This window comes from Artemia franciscana, chromosome 20 (genome assembly GCF_032884065.1).
Source record: "Artemia franciscana chromosome 20, ASM3288406v1, whole genome shotgun sequence".
Lineage (NCBI taxonomy): Eukaryota > Metazoa > Arthropoda > Branchiopoda > Anostraca > Artemiidae > Artemia > Artemia franciscana.
In genome coordinates, this window is record NC_088882.1 from 19,042,134 (window position 1) to 19,065,550 (window position 23,417).

Sequence of the window (23,417 nt, forward strand, 5' to 3'; positions counted from 1 at the left end):
GGAAAGAGAGTGTATGTGATTAGCCTACAAATCAAAGGGTATGAAGACTTACAAATAATGAATTGAGAGCTTCTTTTTCTTGAGGTGAATGTATTCTATATGCAAGCAATTTAGTAGCTTGTTGTGCTCCATCTTCTAACTTACAAACAAGGTGACAAAACTTTTGTACTTCTAAACCATCTATAACTGGACTTAAGGGATTAGTTATTTTTACTAGAAAAGAAAATTCATGATTATTTTATGAGGCACCTAAGAGACAAATTTAAAGCAGAATTATGTTTGAACCATTTAATACTATTTGTCAGCAACCTATAAAGAACAAACGATTATGAAAAATAAGCTATGATAGGTGAGCATTATTACACCCATTAAGTATTACACAAACCTTTTAAATACCTTTAATAGTTTCTACTAACAGAACAACTGACTCCATCCAGGAAAACCTGCACAGGAGGGATTAGGTTCAAGGTAAATAAAGGGGGGAAGGAAGCATCAAACTTGCAGGGAAAATTCCCTACTAGCAAAGGGTTGGATATTCTCAGATAAAAACTTTTGTTTTGAACCATATAATTATATATACATATATATAGGCCATAATTTTTCCAAGGGACCCTCCCTCCACCAAGTAGCTATGGGCTGTATTTCCTTTGGTCCCAACAAGCCTGAAGACTGTTTTGGGGCTGAGCATGTAGTTAATTGGTATATTCTGACGGTAGACTTACACTGCCCTTTTCAAGCAGAAACAAGCTTGTAAGTTTGTATTTTTTAAGGTAATTCATTACTTTTGAAGTTCAGCACCCATGTGGTCAGAAGAGCTTGTGCATTTGGCTATTTACGATTGCACAAGGTAGTTGGGGGAGGTAAATTTATTGGAGATCGCCAAGTCTACGTTGCAATTTATAACTCATTCCTCTGGAGCATGAGTAACTACTTCTTGTCTTGTTAAGTGTAGAGTTGTTTAAGCTTAAGATTACCTAAAAGCAGCTAGCAATGGCTGCTAAAACCATAATGGGAACCAGGGCTGTTCCTTTGGACACATGAAGTGCTAACCATGGTGCAAACAAAAATCCCTTGAGGAGCAATCACAAATGCATTGGATCAATCAGTGTGAAAAGTTTATTCAAAGGTGCATCACTCAGTGTAGACTGCTCACACAGTGAACATTGCAAAGTTTGGAAAACCATGTAGTGACGAAGATGGGCATGGATTTCACATATCCTCTATTCAATTGAAGGTCCCAGAGACTTATTGTTGTCTGGTTCTAAGCTAGCTAAAGTGCTTTGCATAGACGTGAGAGATGTATTAGTACCTGACCTGTGTTGGTGGAACCCATTACTTTCCCTGAGGTCATAGCAATTTCTATGATTTCAGAAACATGGAAATTGCAATTTGGACTTCTTAGCATTTTCAAAAACTCATATTCCAGGAGTTAAGACATATAAAATTAGGCAATCTAGAATGTATTTACTCAGACAGGAAGGATAAGGTACACAGCCAGAGAGTAGGAGTCATGATGAAAACTAAGGCTTCTGAATCATATTTAGTTTGGAAAGGCATTAATAATGCAATTCTAGTTGCTCATTTTATAACTAAAAAGTGCAAAGCATCAGTTTTAGTAGTATATGCTCCTGTAGAATAAACTGATAGAAAAAGTCATGACTCAGATGAATTTTACTGCCAGTTAAAAAAAACAAATAGACAGAATTTTAATGCTAAGGCTGGTAGAAATAGGGATAGATGGTATCAGAGCACTAGTAAACTTGGCATAGAAAAAGAAAATAGCAATGATTATAGACAGCTACAATTTTGCAGATTCAATGATCAAGTTGCGAATACAGTATTTTGCCATACAATGGCCATTAAGTTAAGATGGTACTCACATGATGGCAAGTCAATCAACCTTATAGATTATGCTATTGTAAATCAAGGACTGGCAGGATCAATACAATATACCAGGGTATATAGGGGTGCTTTTATTGATGTTAAAAGTAGAGAGAGTTTTAAGAATTAAAAGTTGCAGTAAATCTTTTGATAATAGCAGTTGAATTATAATAGAATATATATTGAGCTCTGTGCTCTGTGTGCAAGTATGGTCAGCAAAACTCTTGGCTGTTAGTGGAATTTTGTGGCGTTTGAAGTATTCTAACAATTTACATTGCAGGGTATACTGTGCAGACGTCAGCATATTACATTCAAATAGGCAATGATCTATTGTTTCATTTTTAATATTACATGACCTACAAAGGGGGGAGGAGGGAACTTCACCACTTGAATTAGGGATCTGATACGAAAATGCCTGAAAATTTATCCCATTTGAATCTGACCGAATTCTATGATAAATCTTGGAAAGGTGCTTACTGGGGAAAGGTGATAGGGTTGGATTCTTATTATTTATCAGTACCTCTGTAAGTCTCCAGCAGTAAATATCTCTAATGGGGATTAATCTCCCACTTGGCTGGTCAATATTTAAAGCATTTTTTGCTATTTCATCTGCCTTATGGTTACCTATTAGACCAGGGTGGCTTGGAATATACTGGAAATGAGTTAAAATACCTTTTGAAGCAAGAATATCAATAATCCTAAGACAAAGAAATGTGTCAATATCCATCTTGTATTGAGAAGCTGAAGAAAGCAGCTCAAGAGTGGATAAAGAGTCAGAATATATTATAACATTTTCAATATTAACAGTCATATATTCATTAACCATGAGGAAATCTAATGCCATGATTATGGCATTTAGCTCGGCAGACATTACAGATGCATTACCGTGTAATAACTCGCCTAAAGCAATATTATGGGTTGGGAAAAACGCTCCGCTTGCCACTTTCTCATTCATTTTGGACCCATCTACAAAAATTAGGGAATAGTTTTTATATGCAACATTATTGAGCTCTGCAAATTTTTTCTTAATAAAAGCAATGGGGGTAAGTTCTTTGGTCCACTTTGAGAAGTCAGTCTTTATTATGGGGATTGATCAACTCCAAGGGGGGGGGGGAATGTGGGTGCAATAGATTTTACTGGCACTGGGAACTTCTTCTGGATATTTACATATTCATTTGCAATGCTCTAAACGTAGATGGATTTCTTAACCAGTTATGCAGGGTATGAGAATCATTGGCTTCGATTTTTGTAAGGTATTCAATTAGTAGAGATCTTCTTCTTTCATTTATTGGTGATAGTCCACTCTCAGTAAGCAGAAACTTAGTATTTGTTGGTTTCCTAAGACCAAATATGAGATAGGTTATGTCCTTTTGAGTCGTTTCGATTTTTTTGCATATGGGTTTTAGCACAAGCACCAAAAACTATGAGGCGATAATCAATATGGGGTCTTATATGTGATTTAAAAAATTGAAGTAGTGTTTTCTCATTACAGCCCCAAGGTGTGGCTAGTAGCCTTTTAACTATTCTTATTTTTCTATAGAGTAATATGTGGTATAGAGTAGTAGTATGAGACCTAGATAATTAATTTGATTGTCCTTTTGAATAAGTATTCCATTTAGTGTTAGCCTTGCATTAGAATGATTTCGCTTATGGTGGAATTGGATAATTTTTGACTTTGTGGGTGCAATAAGTAAAATGGACTTTTGAGAAAACTTTTCAAATTGGAAAAGTGCATTTTGCAACTTTGAATGTGCAATCTCAAAGGTGTTGCCAGTTGCCCATAATACCAGATCATCAGCATACTGTAGATTGGTATGTGGGAGGTTCATGTCCCAGAGAAATAGTGAAAAGAGGAAGCAGCTCAGGACTGCACCCAGTGTAAGGCCTTTGGTTATTGAAGTTTTGGGTGAAGAGGCTGAGCCTACGCAAACAATGAAACTTCGGTTTTCTATGAAGGATTCAATGAAGGATACAAGTTTGGGGGGTACTCCAAGCTTTGTAAGTTTAACTAAGAGAATCTGGTGGTCAACATTATCATATGCTCTTTCAAAGTCTAGGAATGCAGCAGTTAGGACATTATTTTTTGATAGGGATTCATTTATTGCATTTGTTAACACTATGAAAGCATCTGTTGATGAGTGGTGTTTCCTGAGGTCAGTTTGAGTATGGATATCAGATTATTCTTCTCAACAAGCCATAGCAGCCGATGGTAAATCCTTTTCTCCATTACTATTCTCAGCACAGGGGTAATCATTATAGGTCTATATGACTCAGGGTCATGTTTAGGTTTATTTTTCTTTAAAATTTGTAGGAGAGATGAACATTTCCAGATATTAGGGAATGTGGATGTAGCCCATGCATGGTTATAGCAATTTAGGAGCTCCTGTTTGTACAAAGGGGTAAGATTCTTTATCCATATAGAGTGTATATTATCATAGCTACTTGTAACATCGGCCTTGATATGTTGTATTGCATTATTCAATTCATGTATTGAGAAGGGATGGTTTATATACTCTGAACCAGGTTGGGGCTGGTAAATTGGATTTGTCAAGATTTGAGCAGTGATATTTTTATTTTTAGATGTTAGCTTTTTTGAGAAAAGGGTGGCAAATAGTTTTGTCTTTTCAATGTCATTGTCATAATGAGTATTCTCATGTATTAGTTTGGGGATGTTTTTTTCCCACAGATTTTGCTTATAAGTCAGTGTATGATTAACTCAGATGTTTCTCTGGAAAGATTATTTGCAAAATTATTCCAATAATTATATTTAGCATTAATTATTGTTCTCTTGAGATTAGCCCCTGCTTGTAATTTAGTTAAATATGCAGCAGGGGATTTTTTTTTTTTAAGTATGATCTCCTACTTGCATTTTTTATTCTCCACATAATTTGGTAATCTTTTGTCCACCATGCTTTAGGGGTGTGTTTAGGGATTGTTTTCTTAGGTGATGTTTTGGGGATAGCATGATTAGCTGTATTAGTTAGTATAGATGTCATAACTTCCTCATGTGCGTCAGCTGTTACAACTGGGGTGTGTGAATTCTGGGTGAAACTTAGAATTTCATCATTAAGCTTATTTTCAAACATGGTCCAATTTGCTTTAGTGTTGACATATTTAGGGATATGTGGGAGAATATTAGCTGGTTCATTTAAAGAGGATACTATTGCAAAATGGTCAGGGCATAAATTTTCAATTTTCTTTTTATAAATTTTATTTAGTATATTTATTGACACAATTTGTAGGTCAATAGTTGAAAATTTGCCATTTTGGGGGTTAAAATATGTATTTAGATTAGGAGGGGTAGCAATTGCTAAATCGACATTATTTGAAATCAAGCTTTCAATAAGCTTACCAGCTTTATTTGCTGGCTTATCCCCCCCCCCCCCACAGAAGAATGTGGGCATTGCAATCCCCGCAGATAATTATGTTTTTTAACATATTAGAATTAGTTATGTAAGTGAAAAAATCCATGGCATCTGTAGTCTGGCCATTAGGGTTATAAAGGCTTAATATGTATGTTTTTTGTATTATTTATCCAGATATTGATACCAATAACATTACAATCATTTGAGAAATCTGGGAAATTAATACCACAAAATTTAATATTATTATTTAAAATTATAGCTATGCCACCTCCTTTTCTCTGTGAAGACCTATCCTTTCTCAGGATTGTATATCCTGGAGACTTTGTTTGTTGGTTATTAGTCAAATGGGTTTCCTGAAGGCAAGCAATATCAATGGAATTACTATTCATAAAAGATAAAAGTTCATTTAACTTATTTTCTGAAAGTGATCTTACATTCAACTGAATTATTGACATATACTGTTTTGTTGTTTTAATTTTCATATTGCTGTGTATCAATGTTTAGCTTTGCTAGGAGTAGAGCAAGATTTTTTTTTGCTTGGATATGCATGTGATTGGGTAGGTACGATTTTGCCAATTTGCTTATAATTTTTGCTTTTTGTGGTTGTTCTAGGTTCATTGACTGTACTACATTAGAATTAAGTATAAAAAGGCACATGTTATGTGTTAATTCATTTGGATTTTCATCTGGCTTTTTGTTGATAATTTGATTAATTCCTGATAATACTTCTGATTTGCTTCTATTTGATAGAGATAAGATAAGAGATAAGATAATATTTATTTTCAAAAGACTATCACAAGCTCTTTAGAGCCGAATTCGCTTTATATGTCAGTAAAAGCTAAGAAAAAAAAAAAAAAATTCAAAACAGTACATTAAGTCAAACACTTAAAATTAAAAGGAATTAAAAAAGCGAAATCATCAAAGATAAAGGGCAAATCAGTAAACTTAACAATCAAATTACAAACATATTGCAGTAAACCAAAAAAGAATAAAAACGGCAATAGAGGAAAAGGGGAATTTTGCAAGTACATAATCACGAATTATTATTAAGGTGTTCCAGAATAAAGGGTATAAAACTTTTACGAAACCTTTCTGTAACAGCATGGATTGGAGAGTAAGTTGGGATTGCTAAGGAGGCTGACCAGGGGTGTTTGGAGTCTAATGGGATTGTGAAAATCAGGGAGTAAGTCCTCAGTACGGGGATTGGAAATGACTGATTTAGCGAAAAGCAGGCAAATTTTTTCCCTCCTTTCTTTTCAGGTGGTAATGCGTGCAGCTTTCAGGAGGAAGGAGTATGGAATTTTGCCTTCTTTGTAAATGATCCTGAGCGAACGCTTTTGGACTGACTCGATTTTGTCACTAAGTTCATTTGAAAGTTGCAAATGCCAGACTGGACATGCATATTCCAATAACGGCCTGATAAAGGATAAGTAAACACGGAGGGAATGTATCTTAGGACAATTAAATTTGTTTAGCAGCTTAAAAATGGATAGTGAAACATTTGCTTGTTTAACAATGTTGGAAACATGTGTGTCCCACTTAAGATCATTAGAAATTGTGACACCAAGAAGCTTAACATGTTTCACTAGCATTTTGTTTGGGATCGGGTTGCAAAAAGCAGGAGTAGATTTCAAGAAGTTGATCGTCATTATCTGTGATTTAGTGGGATTTACTGTCATATTTAGATTCTTAGATTCATCCAAACATTGGGTTAGGATTTCAACGGGGTCACTTTTAATATTCCTATGACATACTTCAAGGATTGACAAGTCATCCACATATTTCCATCTTTGGGGGAATTCCTTGCCAATTTCGTTAATCATGACAAGAAATAATAGTGGTCCCAATAAGGATCCTTGAGGTATTCCACAGTACCTAGGGAGGGGGTTAGAGAAGGTATTTTTGTATTTTACAACTTGTGATCTGTCTGAAAGGAACAATATAACAATAATTACTAAAAGTGGGTCAATTTCAAAGTTATCATGTAGTAAACGAATTAGGATAGTGTGGTCAACTAAGTCAAACGCTTTTTAGAAGTCGACTAAAACCAGGTTTAGCCAAACATTTGGTTTCTCTAGTTCACTTAGGATCGTGTGAATCAAGTGTACAAGGTAATGGGTGGTGGAGGTTTTTCTTAAATTACCAAACTGTCCGATGTCAATGTGTGGTATAATTTTAATTTTAAGCCAGTCACAAAGGAACCCTTCGTAAAGCTTAGAAAAAACTGGAGTGAGTGTAATAGGACGCATGTTGGTTATAGTCAGGCTGGAAGATTTCTTTGGGATGGGTGTTATAAAACCTAGTTTCCAGCAACTTGGGAATTTACCAGATTTTGTAATTTGGTTAAAAATATCAGATAAAGGTCCAGCAATTGTGTCTGAAAAGGCTTTAATCAAGTCAATTGGGATGTCTAATGGGCAAGTACTTGATTTTTTGAGCTCTCGGATTTTATTTATAACATCAGAGGGAGAAATTTGGGGGAAAGAGGTGGAGGGAGGAATAGTTTGACCTGAGCCAGTGAAAGGGGGAAGACTTTGTACTATGGACGCAAGATGCAGGTTCAAATCGTAAGGGGGCTCAGGGAGATGAAAATTAACTTCAACAGGGTTTTTTCCGCAAATCTCTTTAATTTTCCTGTACCATTGTTTGGGTTTGTTAGAATACAAATTCTTAACCTTACTATTGTAATACTCAGAAGCTGCCTTTCTCAATTTTCTCTTCAGGAACTTTCTTAGATCATTAGCCTGTGTGATATGTCCTTGCTTGAACAAATTGATTTTTTTTTCCTTATTAGTTTTTTAAAAGTCGCAGCAATGTAAGGTTTATTGGTAGAGCATATTTTAATTTTTTTTTTCACCGGAAAATGGGCTTCATAATTACTCCTCAATAAATTTTGGAGGGACAAAGCCTTGAAGTTGACATCATTTGTTTGGTACACAGGGGACCAATTTTCACTAGTGATCCAAGAGCCAAAATTGCAGAGTCCTGAGTCAATTAGAGGTCTAAAGACGGTTTCAGTAATAGTAAAGGAATGTTTAACTGTAGCTAGTGGAGATAGGAGTAGGCTAAAGTGGTAACTACCTCCAAGAGGGGGAAGAATGGTGATGGGTCTGTAGAAATTTGACATATTGGTGCATATTAAATCAAGAGTAGAATTGCCTTTGGTAGTAGGGGCTTTTAAAATTTGTTTCAGACTAAAAGTATTACATGTAGACTCAAGTTTTAATTCATTTGCATCACCTAAGAGGAAAATTCTAGCATTTGGGTATTTAGATAGTAGATAGTCAGCACTGCCATACAATTTTTCAATAAAATTAATTTTTTCAGCCGCTCTCTGCCCAGGAGAGTAGTAAAAACAACACAGTTCAATCAAATTGAAAGGACGTGGTAAGACCTTAGGTTGAACACAAACCCACAAAATTTCATCAAAGGGAGTAAGACAAGGAACTAATATTTCTGAAGGATAAAAATCATTATGGACAAAGAAAAGAATTCCACCCCCTTTCTTACCCAGTGGGTGGGTTTCAGGTCTGAGTTTAATAAACTGGGTGAAATTATTCATTTTTAACATATGTGTATTTTGAGCATGTACTTCAGTAATAGCAATTATGTCTGATCTATATATTTTAGAAAAGGAGTCTAATTCAATAAGTTTTTCAAAATTAAGACTTTCAGCATTGCTTAACAAAAGTGTGGGAAATTTAAAACGACCTGCAAAGGTACCATTTTTACACTTAACTTTATTTAAATTACAAATGGGTACAGGGAGTGTGGTGGGATTCTTAGCGGGGGCCAAATTAATGTAGTCAGAACAAGGGAACAAGGGAGCACATTTGACTTTTATGGGATGACTATTAGAGTCAACATCAATAGATGAATTATTAGAGTAAGAGAAGGAATTGTCTTGGGGATTTGGGGGTGGGGGGACAGGCAATGATATGGATGAAGCATGAGGAGAACAATTAGGATTCATTACAAGACAATTACTGAATGCAAAAAGTCTCAGACCTGAGTCACGTTGACAGGGTAGGCATGAGGGATAAAATGAATGGGTTGGGGGTGGGGGTTTTGTAAGGTGCTGGGAAAGGGGGGCTGGTTGGGAATAGTGATTCATGTCCATCAAGAAATTGCTGGTTTGTGGCAGAGTAGGGAGGGTATAGGGCAGCATACTGTGAGGGGGGGAGGAAATAGGACTTCTGTATGCGGGGAGGGGGAGGAGGTAGCAAAGGATAAGGGAGGAGAGTTCAGGATCAAGAAGGGTTTGTCAATTTTTGAGCTATGCCTGATGAACTTTGATGAGAAATTTTTGCTTGAGTGTGGTGCATTAAAAAAAGGATGGTGGAAGGGAGATGAGTGGCTCTTACAATTTTTATCTTTGGACAGGGACACTGGAACAGGGCTCCAGGGAGGAGAATTAGCTTCACCTACTTTTGGTGCATGGGCAAACCTACAATATTTGTTATTAAAAGCTAAAACTGGACAAAGCTTCACATGGTCAGAACTGCACTTAATGGAACCACAACTACCTGAAAAAAATTTACAACATATATGTAAGAATTTGCACTGCTTACTAAATTTACAACAATTATGATTAAAATGTTTGCATATCACATTTTTTGTTGTTGGAGCTTTGTTGATGCACTTGGTTGAAAATCACTGAGCTAATTTTTTTTAGTGTAATTTGCATTAGCTCTATTTTTGAAAACACTTTTTGGCTGGAGCTTGGCTGAAGAAAAAACGTGTTCAAATACACAATTGTCTCCTAATTGGCAAGAACCTGCCAAGATTATATTAGCAAATTTTAGTTTATTATCAGAAGAGACAGTCTTATTGTCCACACATTAATTGTCCTTGTTAATGTCCACACGTTTTTGAGCATCTGTAGTGTGGTAATCAAGGTTACCATTATAATTGGGCTGTATCAAGGGTGGATTGAGGTCAATGAGAATTTCTGGATTTGTGTCACTTGTTGTGACAGGTATCACTGGATTTAATCCTCTAAGTCCTTCATCAATATTCATTTGGTTTATGGACATCACACTTTTTTATGGTCAGAGATGAAAGTGTTATTAACCTCATTCAAAATGGAATTAAATGCGGGTTGATTTGCTAGATCACTTTGGTGAATTGTCAAAAAATTGGAGATGAAAGTTAATGCATCCATTAACTTTTCTTGTAAAACCAAGATTTTGGTAATATCTGGTTGTAAGATGGAGGGTGTAGGGACAGTGTCTGTTTGAACTGATTTACCAATGCTACAGTCAATTGTTTGGCAAGATGCATTTGTTTTCCCTTCAGAACAGCCTCAGCGCTGGGGAGGGACAAGGGAAATTGTAGGATCACACAAACTAGTGCCAGCCTTGTTAGAAACGGTTGGTTCTTCAGTTAATAGAGGAAACTGGCTGAGCGGAGTGTCTTGAAAATGTTTAGGGCTGCTGAGATCACTTAGAATGCTAAGAATCCTTCTTCTTTCAACAGGGGTATGGGGTGTCTGAGAAGTTCCAGATGGGGAGATAGAAAGCACTTGAGAAGAAGTACTTGAGAAGAAGTACAATTTACCTTAGACTTAGTAGAGCAATCTAGGCACATCTGGGAGTTACTACTAGTGATTTCTATCATAGCACACTTTTCAGTCCCTGCATGGAACCAAGAACTGCAATTAACACATTTGACTGCATTTGAAGTAACCTGTAATCTGCATTCAGGACAAAATTGTTTTTATTTCGTCATTTAGTCTTGCAACACAGGTTTAAGCCTTACTTGATTGAAAGGTCTTAATATGTCTTAACAGGTCAGAGACTGAAGAGAGGTGGCCATTCTGATCTTCTATCATTATGTGCAGAGGCTATATGGTTTGTCCACAGTGAATCTCTCTTATAGGAGTGTGAGCTTGGTTGTTTTGAGGAAGGAGTCTTATTGGGGATGCTTATTGTGTGATGTTTTTGGTAGAATGGTTGGTCTGTGGGTGAGAGGGTTGGGTGGTTTCATAGAGTTTTTGATCAGGTGTGATTGGGCTGCATTTGCTTCCATTGCTGCAAGTGGGTAAGGTATGTTTTTTTCTGTTGCTATTTGGAGTGTTAGTGCTCGTTTTTTATATACAAGGCATAAAGTTTTATTTGTAGAATTGTGGGAACCATTGCAGTTAATACATTTTGGCTGATTGTTTTTATAATTTGTCATTCCAGAGGGGTGGGATTTTTTACAAGAATTGCATTCATGTAATGTTTCACTGCATGTGTGTTTTGTGAGTCCTAGTTTTAAACATTTTTGGCATTGGATAGGTTTTGGCTTGTAGGGTTTCCTTTGTCCAAAAAGGAATATCTGATCCAGGTTATTATTTACTTCTCTTAGTGTGAATAAGAAAGACTTGCTTAACTTTTGGCCATTGGTATCTGGTTCACCCAATTGGGTTACATCAGCTACTGGGATTGGGTTACCAGTTCTGTCAGAGAGCCTTTCTTTTAGATCCTGAATAGGATTTCAGGAGGGATGTTGTATACTACTATTTTAGTTGGGTTTTGGTTTGGGGTCCAGAGAACAGATTTTATTGGTATGTTAAGAAGAGATTTTGAATTCTGTAGTATATCTGCTGATTTAGAATCTTGGAGGGCTATTAGCAGAGATCCATCATGGTTAATGTTTAATGAGAAAATTGATTTTAACACTTTGAAGATTACAACCCTCAATAGAGCTATCTTTTTTATCTCAAAGGGGGTATCTTGAGTGATTTTTAAGTATATTCCAAGGTTTTGTAAGGGGAATGTTGGATCATGAGGAGGGATAGTATTTTTGATTGGAGAAATTTTTTTTCTTTTTTTTGAGTTTCTTGATAGGACCTCTTGAAATTCATTTTCATTATCATCCTGTATCATGACATACGCCCCACCACTTCCACCATTGTATTATTCAATGACCCCTCAGGTGAGCTTTGAGAAAGTTGACTTGACCAGCCAAGAGGTTGCATTTCATCTGAGTTTATAGAATTTGCTGCCATTTCTTCTCAAAATAATGCTAGATGATGATAATGCAACACTGTCATACCTCTTGGAGTTTGTTTTTCATTTCTGAATCAAATCTTGACCAGCTTGATGTCTTGAACAAACATTGATAGCCAGTAGCATAAATTGTTAGTTCCATTTTGAAGTTTAAGGCAGCATTACTGCAGGCCAGAATGGTAGCCCTGTCTGTTCTACATCTATACCCTGGGTCTGCTACTTCAATTTCTTTAATAAGGTGTTGCTTTGTGGCATTTTACAATCAAGTACTGTTTCATCAAAATTAAACTTTTGACCTTTTGTTATGCTCCCAGCTTTGACAAAAATTTGAAGATTAATTTTAAACAGCTATGTCTTTCACAATTTGATGATAGCCTTTGAACATGGATATGCAATTGACCAATTCTGCATGGGATTTTCAATGTTTTGCTAGCCTCTATTGGATGTAAAATTTGCACCACCACCTTCACTTTTTTTTAAGCAGTTCCTTTATTTTAAGACAAATTCCAGAACAGGCAAACCTTTATTCCTAAGCCATGCAAACTTAATATACAAGGTGTCACTAGTTTCATTATTTCATTTTTTTCTTGTCTTTAAGTCAATCTCAGAAGCTTCTGAGAAAGTGTTTTTTTAATTCTGTTATTTTCTTCTCTAGTCTACAGTGCATTGACTAGCATCATAGTAATCAAATCAATTGTACTACTGGGTGCTGTATGACATCCAGTTACTTTAGATAACTATTTTCATAGATTTCTTATGATTATGTGACAAACCATTCTGAATTGCAAACCTGAGTTGCCTTTCATAGCTTGGTTTGGCTAATTCAGTGTTTGGATGGTAAATGTATGAGTCACCATCCTTAGGAGGTTCAAACTAAACAGTTTATTGATTAATTTCACCACATCATTTGTCATTCCCTTGAAGTACCATTTATATTGATCACAACCACAAACTATGGATACCTCTAATTAGTCATTTTTTTTCTAAGGACTTGGCTTTTTGTACAAATCAGAGGTTATTTGTATGAGCCTATTAATATGCTAGATTTGAAGGAGAATAGAGTAAGTGGTAAAATTCTAGTTAACTGACTTCTTGCTATCTTGGAAATGGGTTAGGTTAGGAAAATGAAACTTTCAGGGATGGGTCTACAGGCTAAAGTATGTCCTGAAAAGGTATTTAGAAGTGCCTAACTCTACTCCTTCACCCTCTAGAGGGCACTGACCTTTGATGACCTTTAAAAATATGTGTGTTATAAAAGTGAAATCTTGCAAAATAGATCTTCTGATTCCATGATAACAATAACAAATCCATGTGGCTGAATAAATTTGAACCCTGGATATATATGTATTAAACTGTGAGATAAAACTGTTTTTCTTTGTTTTTTGTATTTTCCTTGGTCTTGTGTTACCCTAGGTGTTGATTTAAGGGACTTACCTCAGTGCTGTGACTGATATATTTAGACTTTTGGGCAATTCATTTTGTTTTCAATTCTCCAGGGAATTGCGCATCTTCCCGTTCTTCCTTATCTACCTATACAGTGTTGCCACAATACATTTGCGAAGTATTTATTTTTTTTTTGATAAAGCCACAGATTACGTAAGTTGAATCGTTTATTTTCTGCATTTGGGGAAACCTGTGCAGAAGAGAGCGATAACAAACACGAAGAGCCGTATTGGTACCGGCGGGATATCCATCCTTAAACTGCTGGGGATAGGTGATTTGAGTATCCGCGCTTCCCACAGGTCCCCCAAGTTCTGAATCCGTGCCCACAAACTTGACACTCTCATCTGCGTACGAGTACGAATTAATTACAGACTTTTCGAGAAAGAACCACAGATGGCATCGCAGTCATCTAAGCGGAAGAAAGACAGTCCGATTAAAGGCCAAGACAAATGCTCAGCGTGCGCGGTAGCATTAGACCCTAACTCATCTGCCCTTGAATGTGATTCTTGTGAAAATTGGCTATGTATAAAGTGTTTGGAGATGCCCCTAGCTGAGTACAATCTTTTCACAAAGATGACAAGGCGAATTGGTTGCCAGTGGGTATGCCCAGTGTGCAAACTCAGGGCACCGCAGTCGTCCAATCAAAGTAACATTGGTAACCAAGTAAAAACCCTCCTTTCCGAGTTTGAAGATCGAATCGCAAAAAAGTTTGATGATTCGTTCGACTTATTTAAGGACAGTATCACAAAAGAAATAAGCGAGGCAGTAAACCCACTCAGTGATCGGATCTCCAACATTGAAAGAGACATGGCATCTAAGTGTTCTGTTGCTGATGTCGATAGCAGAATCTCTAAACTAGTCGCGGAGGGAAGAGTTGGTACTGACCTAGAGGACCAAGTCCTAAAAGTGATGAGGCAGGATAGGGACAGACAACGCAGGAAACTGAACCTCATCGCTTACGGTGTCTCACCTACAGACGATGATACAAACTTTGTGATCCAGCACCTAGCCTCAGATTATAGTCTCCCCGGCGTCAAAATTCTGAACCTGAAAAGACTCGGTGCAAACAAACCACCCACCCAGCAAGTCCCACACCGCCCTCCCCCGATTCTTTTTAGTGTTACAGACATTGCCACCAAGGTAAAGATCTTGAAAAAATCCGTCGAGCTGAAAGCAGACATACAGTTCCACAGCGATGAGTCCCGAGAGGACAGAGCTAAACGTAAGAGCGCTACAGAGGAACTTAAAAGACGGATTGCAAACGGTGAGACTGACCTCGGAGTACGGAACGGCAAAGTCGTCTCAAAAAACGGTCAGCGAGCTCCACCCCCAGCATTGGGAGCGATGGAGCACTGGATGCACAGCCAGACGAAAGACATGTAAATAGTAGTTTAGTGTCATTTAACAGTGTATTATATAGTAGTTCCATATCAGCTCAAGAACATTCATCGGAATGCAGTTTTGAAACTGCCAAATCTGACACTAGCTGCGTTCTTTCTGTTGAATCGGAATACAACTCGCCAGATTCTTATTCAACTGACGCAGCATCTAGCGAAGCAGACGAAAGTCCGTCATCCAACGATGACGTGCTAGTTCCAGCGGGCTCAGGAAGAAGAAGAAGCAGACAGAAACAAGTGATGAAAGTGTTGTCAACAAACATTGACTCCTTGCCAAACAAGCTGAATGAGCTAAAAGTGTTGCTGGCTCACGAAGATATAGACGTTGTGTGCTTAAGTGAAATTTGCCCAAAAAACTCTCAAAATAGACTGGAGGATAGCCATATTCAGATACCAGGATACACAGTCATTTCGAATCTGGACAGACCCAATGTGAGGAGAGGAGTTGCCATATACATCAAGTCAGCCTTGAAGGTAAATAACTTTGACCTTTTCACAAGTGCCAATTATTTTTGGGTAGAGTCTATCCTGGTTGAATTGACAGTAGGGTCTGAAAAGTTTAGAATTGGTGTGATTTACCGTAGCCCTTCCCCCCCCAGCTCCGAAGAATCATTTCAGTATGTGGCAAATATTATAAATGAAATGACAATATGTAACCCCAAAAATGTCATCATCACAGGAGACTTTAACATGCCGGACACCAGGTGGGTCGATGGTTTAGGCTTTACTCTTCAAAACAACTATACCAATCCAACTCTTGAAGCCTTTGCTGATAACCTGCTGGTCCAGACAGTTGAGTTCCCTACCAGACATAGAGATCATCAAACTCCATCTCTCCTTGATCTCGTTCTGTCAAACAACCCCGAAAAAATTATGTCAACAGCAAACTTACCCCCCCTTGGAGCAAGCGACCATCTTTGTATCCTGAGTGCAATAATCTTGAATCAGATACCAACCAACAAAATCAAACGAACGTTTGTTGATTACAAGAAAATACGCCAGGACCTACAAGAGATTGAATGGGAAAACTCCTTGCAACAAGACACTGAAGCATCCTGGGAGCTTTTCAAGGACATACTACTGAGTCTTGAGTTGAAGCATACGAAAACTTACTTCTCAGAACGTCCCAGAACCCTTCCGTATATGTCACCACAGCTAAAAAAAGTCATTAATAAGAAAAAGAAAGCTTGGAAAAAGTATAAAAATTGTGAGAGTGCAGCCCATCTAGAGCAGTACAAAAAGGCCAGGAACAAACTGAGAAATGCGACCAGAAAAGCAACCATAAGATATGAGGAGTCGATAGCACTAGAGGCAAAAACCAATCCAAAAAAGTTTTGGAGATATGTCACTTCAAACAACCCAAGCCGCAGGTCGATCCATCATTTTACCTCCAGCGATGGAACCAAAATAACCGACCCATTGGTAATGGCAGATACCCTCAATCAATGCTTCTCGTCAAATTTCTCTAAAGACCCTGGATGCCCCCCACCGGATATGCCAACCACCCACATCAAACACCCTATGCCATCGATCCAGTTCACAGCTTGTGATACTTACAAGCGCCTAAAAACTTTGGACCCATCCAAGGCAAAGGGACCCGATGGCATCCATCCTAGGTTGCTGAAGGAGACCGCAGCTGAAATAGCGGAACCCCTGACAAGAATATTCCAGATGTCAATAGCTTCCAAAACTATTCCCTCTGACTGGAAAACAGCAAATGTCATGCCAGTTTTCAAAAAAGGACAGAAAGATAAACCACAGAATTACAGACCCATCAGCCTGACTTCTGTCCCATCAAAAGTCATGGAAGGCGTCTTAAATGATGCAATCGTTGCACATCTGGAAACTAACAGCCTGTTATACGATGGACAACATGGTTTCAGGAAGGGTCGCTCTGTGGAGACAAACCTAATTCAATCATATGACATAATCACCAAGATGATTGAGGAAGGCCTTCCAGTTGACGTACTCTTGCTGGACCAAGCCAAAGCTTTCGAGAAGGTAGTACACTCGTACCTGGAAAGGAAACTAGAGTTCTATCAACTCCACCAAGATGTAAGAGAATGGATTATCCAGTTTCTCAAGGATAGAATACAGAGGGTGATGATGTATGATGAGGAGGGGAATCAAATCATGTCAAACCCAACTCCAGTGCTCAGCGGAGTTCCGCAAGGAACTAAACTGGGACCTACCCTCTTCAACATGTTCATCAATGACTCAGCCCAGTCAGTGCAAAATGACCTTAAACTGTTTGCAGACGACTCGAAATTGTTTGGCCCAGTCGCAAACAACCAACAGTGCGCAGCTCTGCAGGCAGATCTGCACACCCTCAACAACTGGTCCTCTTCCTGGTCCCTCGAGTTTAATGCTGAAAAGTGCAAAGTCCTACATCTTGGCCCTAAGAACCCAGGAATGACATATACAATGACAGATCGTACTGGGAAGCTCATAACTTTGGAAACTGTCACCGAAGAAAGAGACCTTGGGGTCATTGTTGATGACAAAATGAAATTCCATAGTCACAGCAAATACCTAGCTGCAAAAGGCAACAGGTCCCTTGGTCTCATCAGACGTAATATCACCAGTAGATCTCCCAGGACAATCAGGAAGCTATATACAGGACTGGTCAGACCGCAACTTGAGTACGGAGTCTCTCTTGCCGTTCCCCACTATGTCGTGGACAAGATGATCCTTGAGAGCGTTCAGCGGAGGGCTACAAAACTACCAACCAAATGTAAGAACCTCTCGTACCCTGAACGCCTCAAGAAACTCAAGCTCCCAACCCTGACGTACAGGAGGAAACGCGGAGATGCAATCCTGACCCACAAGCTGCTGGAGAATGGTGTCACACCAGGGCTTTTTAATAAGTCGCTCTCTAGCCACACCCGGGGCCACACCAAGAAGCTCCAGCAACAAAGAAGCTCACGGAGAGAACGTTCCAACTTCTTCTCAACTCGTGCTGTTCCACTGTGGAATTCCCTTAGTGAAGAAACAGTTCAGTCCAAAACTGTTGACAACTTCAAAAAAGCAATTGACCGAGACTGGGCAGCGATGGAGTGGAAACTACACTGGGAGGCCAGTGGATCTACTCAACGGAACTAGACAACGCACTTCCACCTCCATCACTCAACCGGCGAATCTACAGGATGTTCACCCAACCTTATTCGCCGGACAGTGCGATTTAAGGTAATTTAAGGTAATTTAAGGTAATGAAGTATAACAAAATTGTTTTCAGCTTCACAACTTTGCTCAATCCAAATTTATAAGTTTTAAAGATATGCAAATACATTTTCTAAATTTTGAAAAAAAAACATTGATATGGCTCAGAATTCTACTCAAATAACAGGAATTTTATTTTCAGAACTAAAGGTAGAGAAAAAGAAACTGTTAACTGAAAATTAAGGTAAAATGTTGTCTTGTTAAAATTCCAATAGGTATAGACTTGTCATGTAGGGGAATTTCAGGGCCCTCTAGAGGGAGAAGGAGTAGAGGTGGGTACTTTAAAATACCTTCCTGGGATATACTTTAGCCTGTAGACCCATCCCCAAAAATTTATTTTCCTAACCTAACCCCTTTCCAAAATAGCAAGGAGTCACTTAACTAGAATTTTACCAAGTAAGTTCTTTGTTTTTGGATTTACTACATACCTTATTGCCCTACAATCTGACAAGGGTGACAAATAGGCCTACCACAAGATTACAATTTTGTATAATTAGGGAGTATTGAAGCCATAGTTATTTAAGTCAACATAAGTGAGCCAATGTGATAGGTGTAGAGTACTAGCAGGAGAGTAGCTCCTGCATTTTACTGAAGGGGTCCATATCTGGATAGTCAAAGGGCATGGGCACACAGAAAACAATCATGCACACATAGGTCCAGCATTTTTATTGAGGGGTTGGGGTCCATATCCGGATAGTCAAGTGGCATAGGCTATATTATAGTTATTGTTTCTAAATTATTGAGGGGGCAAATGCCCCCCCCCCTTAAATGACTCTCCTAGCTACTAATCCAGTAAGAAACCAAAGTAATACTGTTATTTTGAATGCAAGATCTGGTAAATTATTTCACATTTTAAAATAAAAAGAAACATTTTGGAACCCTCACAGCTAAATGCTAACCTAAAATAATATCAAGCCTTTCATCTGAATTTAAAGAATTTGCTGCCATTTCTTCTCAAAATGATGCTAGATGACGATAATGCAACACTGTCACGCCTCTTGCAGTTATAGTTTTTCAATTCTGAATCAAATCTTGACCAGCTTGATGTCTTGTACAAACATTGATAACTATCGGCATATATTTTCAATTCCATTTTGAGGCTTGACGCAGCGTTACTGCAGACAAGACTAATAGCCCTGTCCTTTCTACATCTGCACCCTGTGTCTGCTATTTTAGTTTCTTTTATGACGTTTTTGCTCGGTAGCATTTACAATCAAGTCCTGTTTCCTCACAATAAAATATTTGATCTTTTGTTATGCTCCCAGCCTCAATGAAAGTTTGAAGATTATTTTTAAATAGTTCCGTCTCTCATAATTTTATGATAGATCTCCAGGACAGTGATGTGCAACTGACTGATCCTACATGGGGTTTTTCATGTTTAGCTGGCTTCCGTTGGATGTAAAAGTTGCGCCACCGCCTTTAATTTTTTTTTTTAATATGCAGCACTTTTTACCTTAAGATATATTCCAGAATAGGCAAATCTTTATTCCTAAGCTGTCCAAACATAAATGTCACTAGTTTTACCATTTCATCTTTTTCTTGTCTTTTAAGTCAATCTCGGAAACTTGTGAGGAAAATATTCTTATAATTCTTTAATTTTCTTCTTCAGTCCTTAAAGTGCGTTGACTAGCACCACAACCATCAAATGAATTATATTGATGGGTGATGTGAGATATCCAGTTATTTTAAATAACTTTTTTCGTAGATTTATTATGATTCCGCGACACACCATTCTAAATTGCAAATCTGAGTCGCCTTTCACGGTTTGGTTTGGCTGTTTAATCAAAATTCAGTGTTTGGACTTTAAACGTCCCCAGGGGGTTCAAACTAAACAGTTTATTAATTAACCTGATCAAATTAATTGCCGTTCCATCCAAACACTATTTAGAGTGACTATAACCACAAACCCTTGGATACCTCTAATTGGTTATTTTTCTCAACGCACTTGGCTTTTTATACAAATCAGATATTGTTGTTGGTATTATTTCTATGATTGATCTGAAAGAGAATAGAGTAAGTTCTTTGTTTTTGTATTTACTACGTACCTTATCATTTTACAATCTGATAAGGGATGACAAATACCATAAGATTACAATTTGGTGTAATTAGGGAGCGTTGAAGCCCCAGTTTTAGCTTGCTATTTTTTGGCAGGGAGTATACTCAGGCACTTCCAAGTCGGGCTTTAAGAGGATTTTGGCATAGAGAATTCACGCTTGATTACTAGTCCTGCATGCCTATTGTGGCACATAGGGTTCTAATGCAAAAGAACTCTCGATTAGCGTAACCATGCGCAGCTCAATATAATTAATTTAACCCTTGTTCAATCCATCCTATGTTTATCAAGAACCCAATTTAACTCAACCCGTGTTTAACTTAATTTCTACCTGAAACAACTTGGGTTTAGCTGAAATCCCATTCAACTCAACCCCCATGCAATTCATTGTTCATTTAACTTAACCCTCATGGAAATCAGCCCTGTTTGACCCAGCCTCATTTAACTCAGTCCCGATTCAATAAGACTTTTTTGCCATTTAACTTCATTCACATCAATGGTCGTCAAATAAACAATAAAACTAGCAAATGTAATCTAGTTTGTTTTACTAGAGGTCACAAGAGCTGAATCGAATGAAATGATCTTTAATCATTGGTTAACTCTTATGTAAGTGTTATTTATTTTGTACTGTTTTAAAGTAATAATATTCATCCCCTCCCATTTTTAGAAATTAATTCAATTTTTTTCCACAGTAAAGGTTTTTCAAAGGAAAGTAAAGAGCTCTATTAAGTTAAAAATGAGCAAAAATTGAGTCAAATAACCTTTCAAGCGCAAAACTACCACAAATCACTATCAATAAATAAATGAAATTGAAAACGAACAGAAATTACAATAAAAAGCCGATTCAAGCTCAAAACGAGCAAGAATTAATATGAGTAGTGCTGATAACCCTTATGCCTTCTCAAGACCAGAACACAATTTATTCTTTACTGAAAAAAAAAAGAAAAAAAAAGACCATGGATTGTCAGTTTAATTGACATATGCTGACATTTGTTCCTTAAGGTTTTGATAAAAAAAATTTATGAAAGCAAGAAAGGTAAAAACGTTTCAAACTTATTTTGTTTTCAGTAAAAAGCGCAGTTGAAAGTCCTGAAAGAACTTTCAACTTAAAGCATAATGGGCTAATTGCATAATTGTAAGGGGTTTACGTGGTTTATATCCCTAAAGACATAGTTGCTGGACCGTTCTACTATGATGAACAAAACAGCTGTAACAAAGTTTTGATTGGTTTTGTTTCGAAAATGAATCGGCTTGAGAAAAGGGCTGCTTGCCATTCAATCTCTTGTTACTCTTAAGAAGGGCACCAGAAACTCACGCTGTAATTGGAGTGCAACGAGAAGGACTTGTTCCTTCATATATCTAGTAAAATATTTTAAACAAGTAGAACGGAAGTGAAAACGTTTTAAATATATTTTGTTTTCAGTAAAGTCCAAATTATGTTTAGGTCTTGAGAAAGTATGAGGGTTATCAAAGATATAATTTGCAGAACTTTTAACTATGGTGAACAAAACGGCTATCTCAAAATTTTGATCAGATGTGTTTGGAGAAATGGTGGGTGTGGGAGGGGGTTGGTTGCCCTCCAATCACTCTTGACTATCAAAAAGGGGACTAACCCTTTCAATGTCCAATCAAATGAACTTTTTTCGAAGTTTCTAAGACAACAAATGGGCGCCTCAAAATTTTTATTAGGTACATTTTGACAAAAATACGAGGTGTGTAGGGGAATGGGGGTCCCACCTTCTGATCACTTCGAATCTCAGAAATGGCGCTAAAACTTCTGATTAACAATCCAATGAGCCCTTCCGAAGTTTATGCAATAACCCTTTCTGTCCATACCGTATATGCCCCCTTACGACTATTGCCCTGAGGGCTCTGGGGGAGGGTTGTCATCCTCAAAGACATATTTTCCGGACTTTTCAATTGCGTTGAACAAAATGGCTATCTCAAAATTTTGTTTCGATGTGTAATGAGAAATGGTGGGCGTTGGAAGGGGTTAGTTGCCTATTCTTTTGTAAATGAATTAGGAAGAAATTCTTTCTACAGTCAAATCCACTCGATACAACAAGGTGATCGCCTGAACTTATACCAAGACTAAGCTATTTTTGACTGCTTTTACAGAACTTCTTGTTTTTAGAGAGTGAAATCTTGAAATCTTCAAACAAGGAAATCAGAAGATTAAAAACCCATTATCCTTTATCCTTTCAATGTTTTTACTTTTTAACTTTAATAAATCAAAAATTAACTTAATAAATCAACGCCGAATGTATTGGGGTTGTCAGCCCTAGTCATGTTAATTTCTGTTAGTTTTGAGTTTAACATGGGTATTTATTGTATTTTCTTGTTTGGTTCAATTTATTTAGTGATAATAATTTTAAGTAGTTTTACGCTTGGTAGATTATTTGATTTTATTTTTGTTCACTTTTGGTTTAATGGAGTTCTCTACTTTTCTCTGAAAAACTTATTTTGTGGAAAATTTATTTTCGAAAATTATTTTCAAAATTAATTTTTTTCGTTGTTATTGACATAGTCTTTTTTTAACGGAAGAAGAAAATGATATTTTATACATTTTTTTCTCTAAGAATCCTTAGTTAAGCTTGTTAACTGTATGCTGGGGAAACTTCTCAATAATTTTTATCAGCATGCACCATTTTGAAAATTTTGAGACAAATGATATTGTTTAATTTAGTTTTATGCCTCTTCTAATTCACTTGAAAAATAAACTTAATATCATTCCCAAAAAATTATGTCTATGCTCTTTGACAACCTGGATACACTTATATAGTAGCAGGCCTGAAAGTTTCAACTTTAAAGCCTCAGTCGTTCTCGGTATATTGTCGAGATGTCTTATTGGCAACCAGCATAAAAACACCACCTTTGGATTTAGTTTTAAAGCAAGATTTAGTTCAAAAGTAAAATGGGCACTTTGCATAACTGTGGGGGTTGGTATTCCGAACATGTATAGAGATAAGGGATACAGTTACTGGACCGTTTCCAACAAAATGGCGCATCTTAAAATTTTGATTGGAAGAACTTAGAAAATTATGGGATAAATAGGAGGGCTGCT

At 37.3% G+C, this 23,417-nt stretch overlaps 1 protein-coding gene across 1 annotated transcript in view; it reads right to left on the reverse strand.

Moving 5' to 3' along the window:
• LOC136039848 (ADP-ribosylation factor-binding protein GGA2-like) overlaps window positions 1-19,310 on the reverse strand; it is a 90,543-nt gene extending 71,233 nt beyond the window's left edge. Inside the window, exons 1-2 of the mRNA XM_065723781.1 lie at window positions 19,200-19,310; window positions 53-213 (exon numbers count right to left, since the gene is read on the reverse strand). Coding sequence (XP_065579853.1) covers window positions 53-213; window positions 19,200-19,248 — 210 coding nt within the window. The 5' untranslated portion in view covers window positions 19,249-19,310. The remainder of the gene's footprint in view (window positions 1-52; window positions 214-19,199) is intronic.
• Window positions 19,311-23,417: the final 4,107 nt, after the last annotated feature.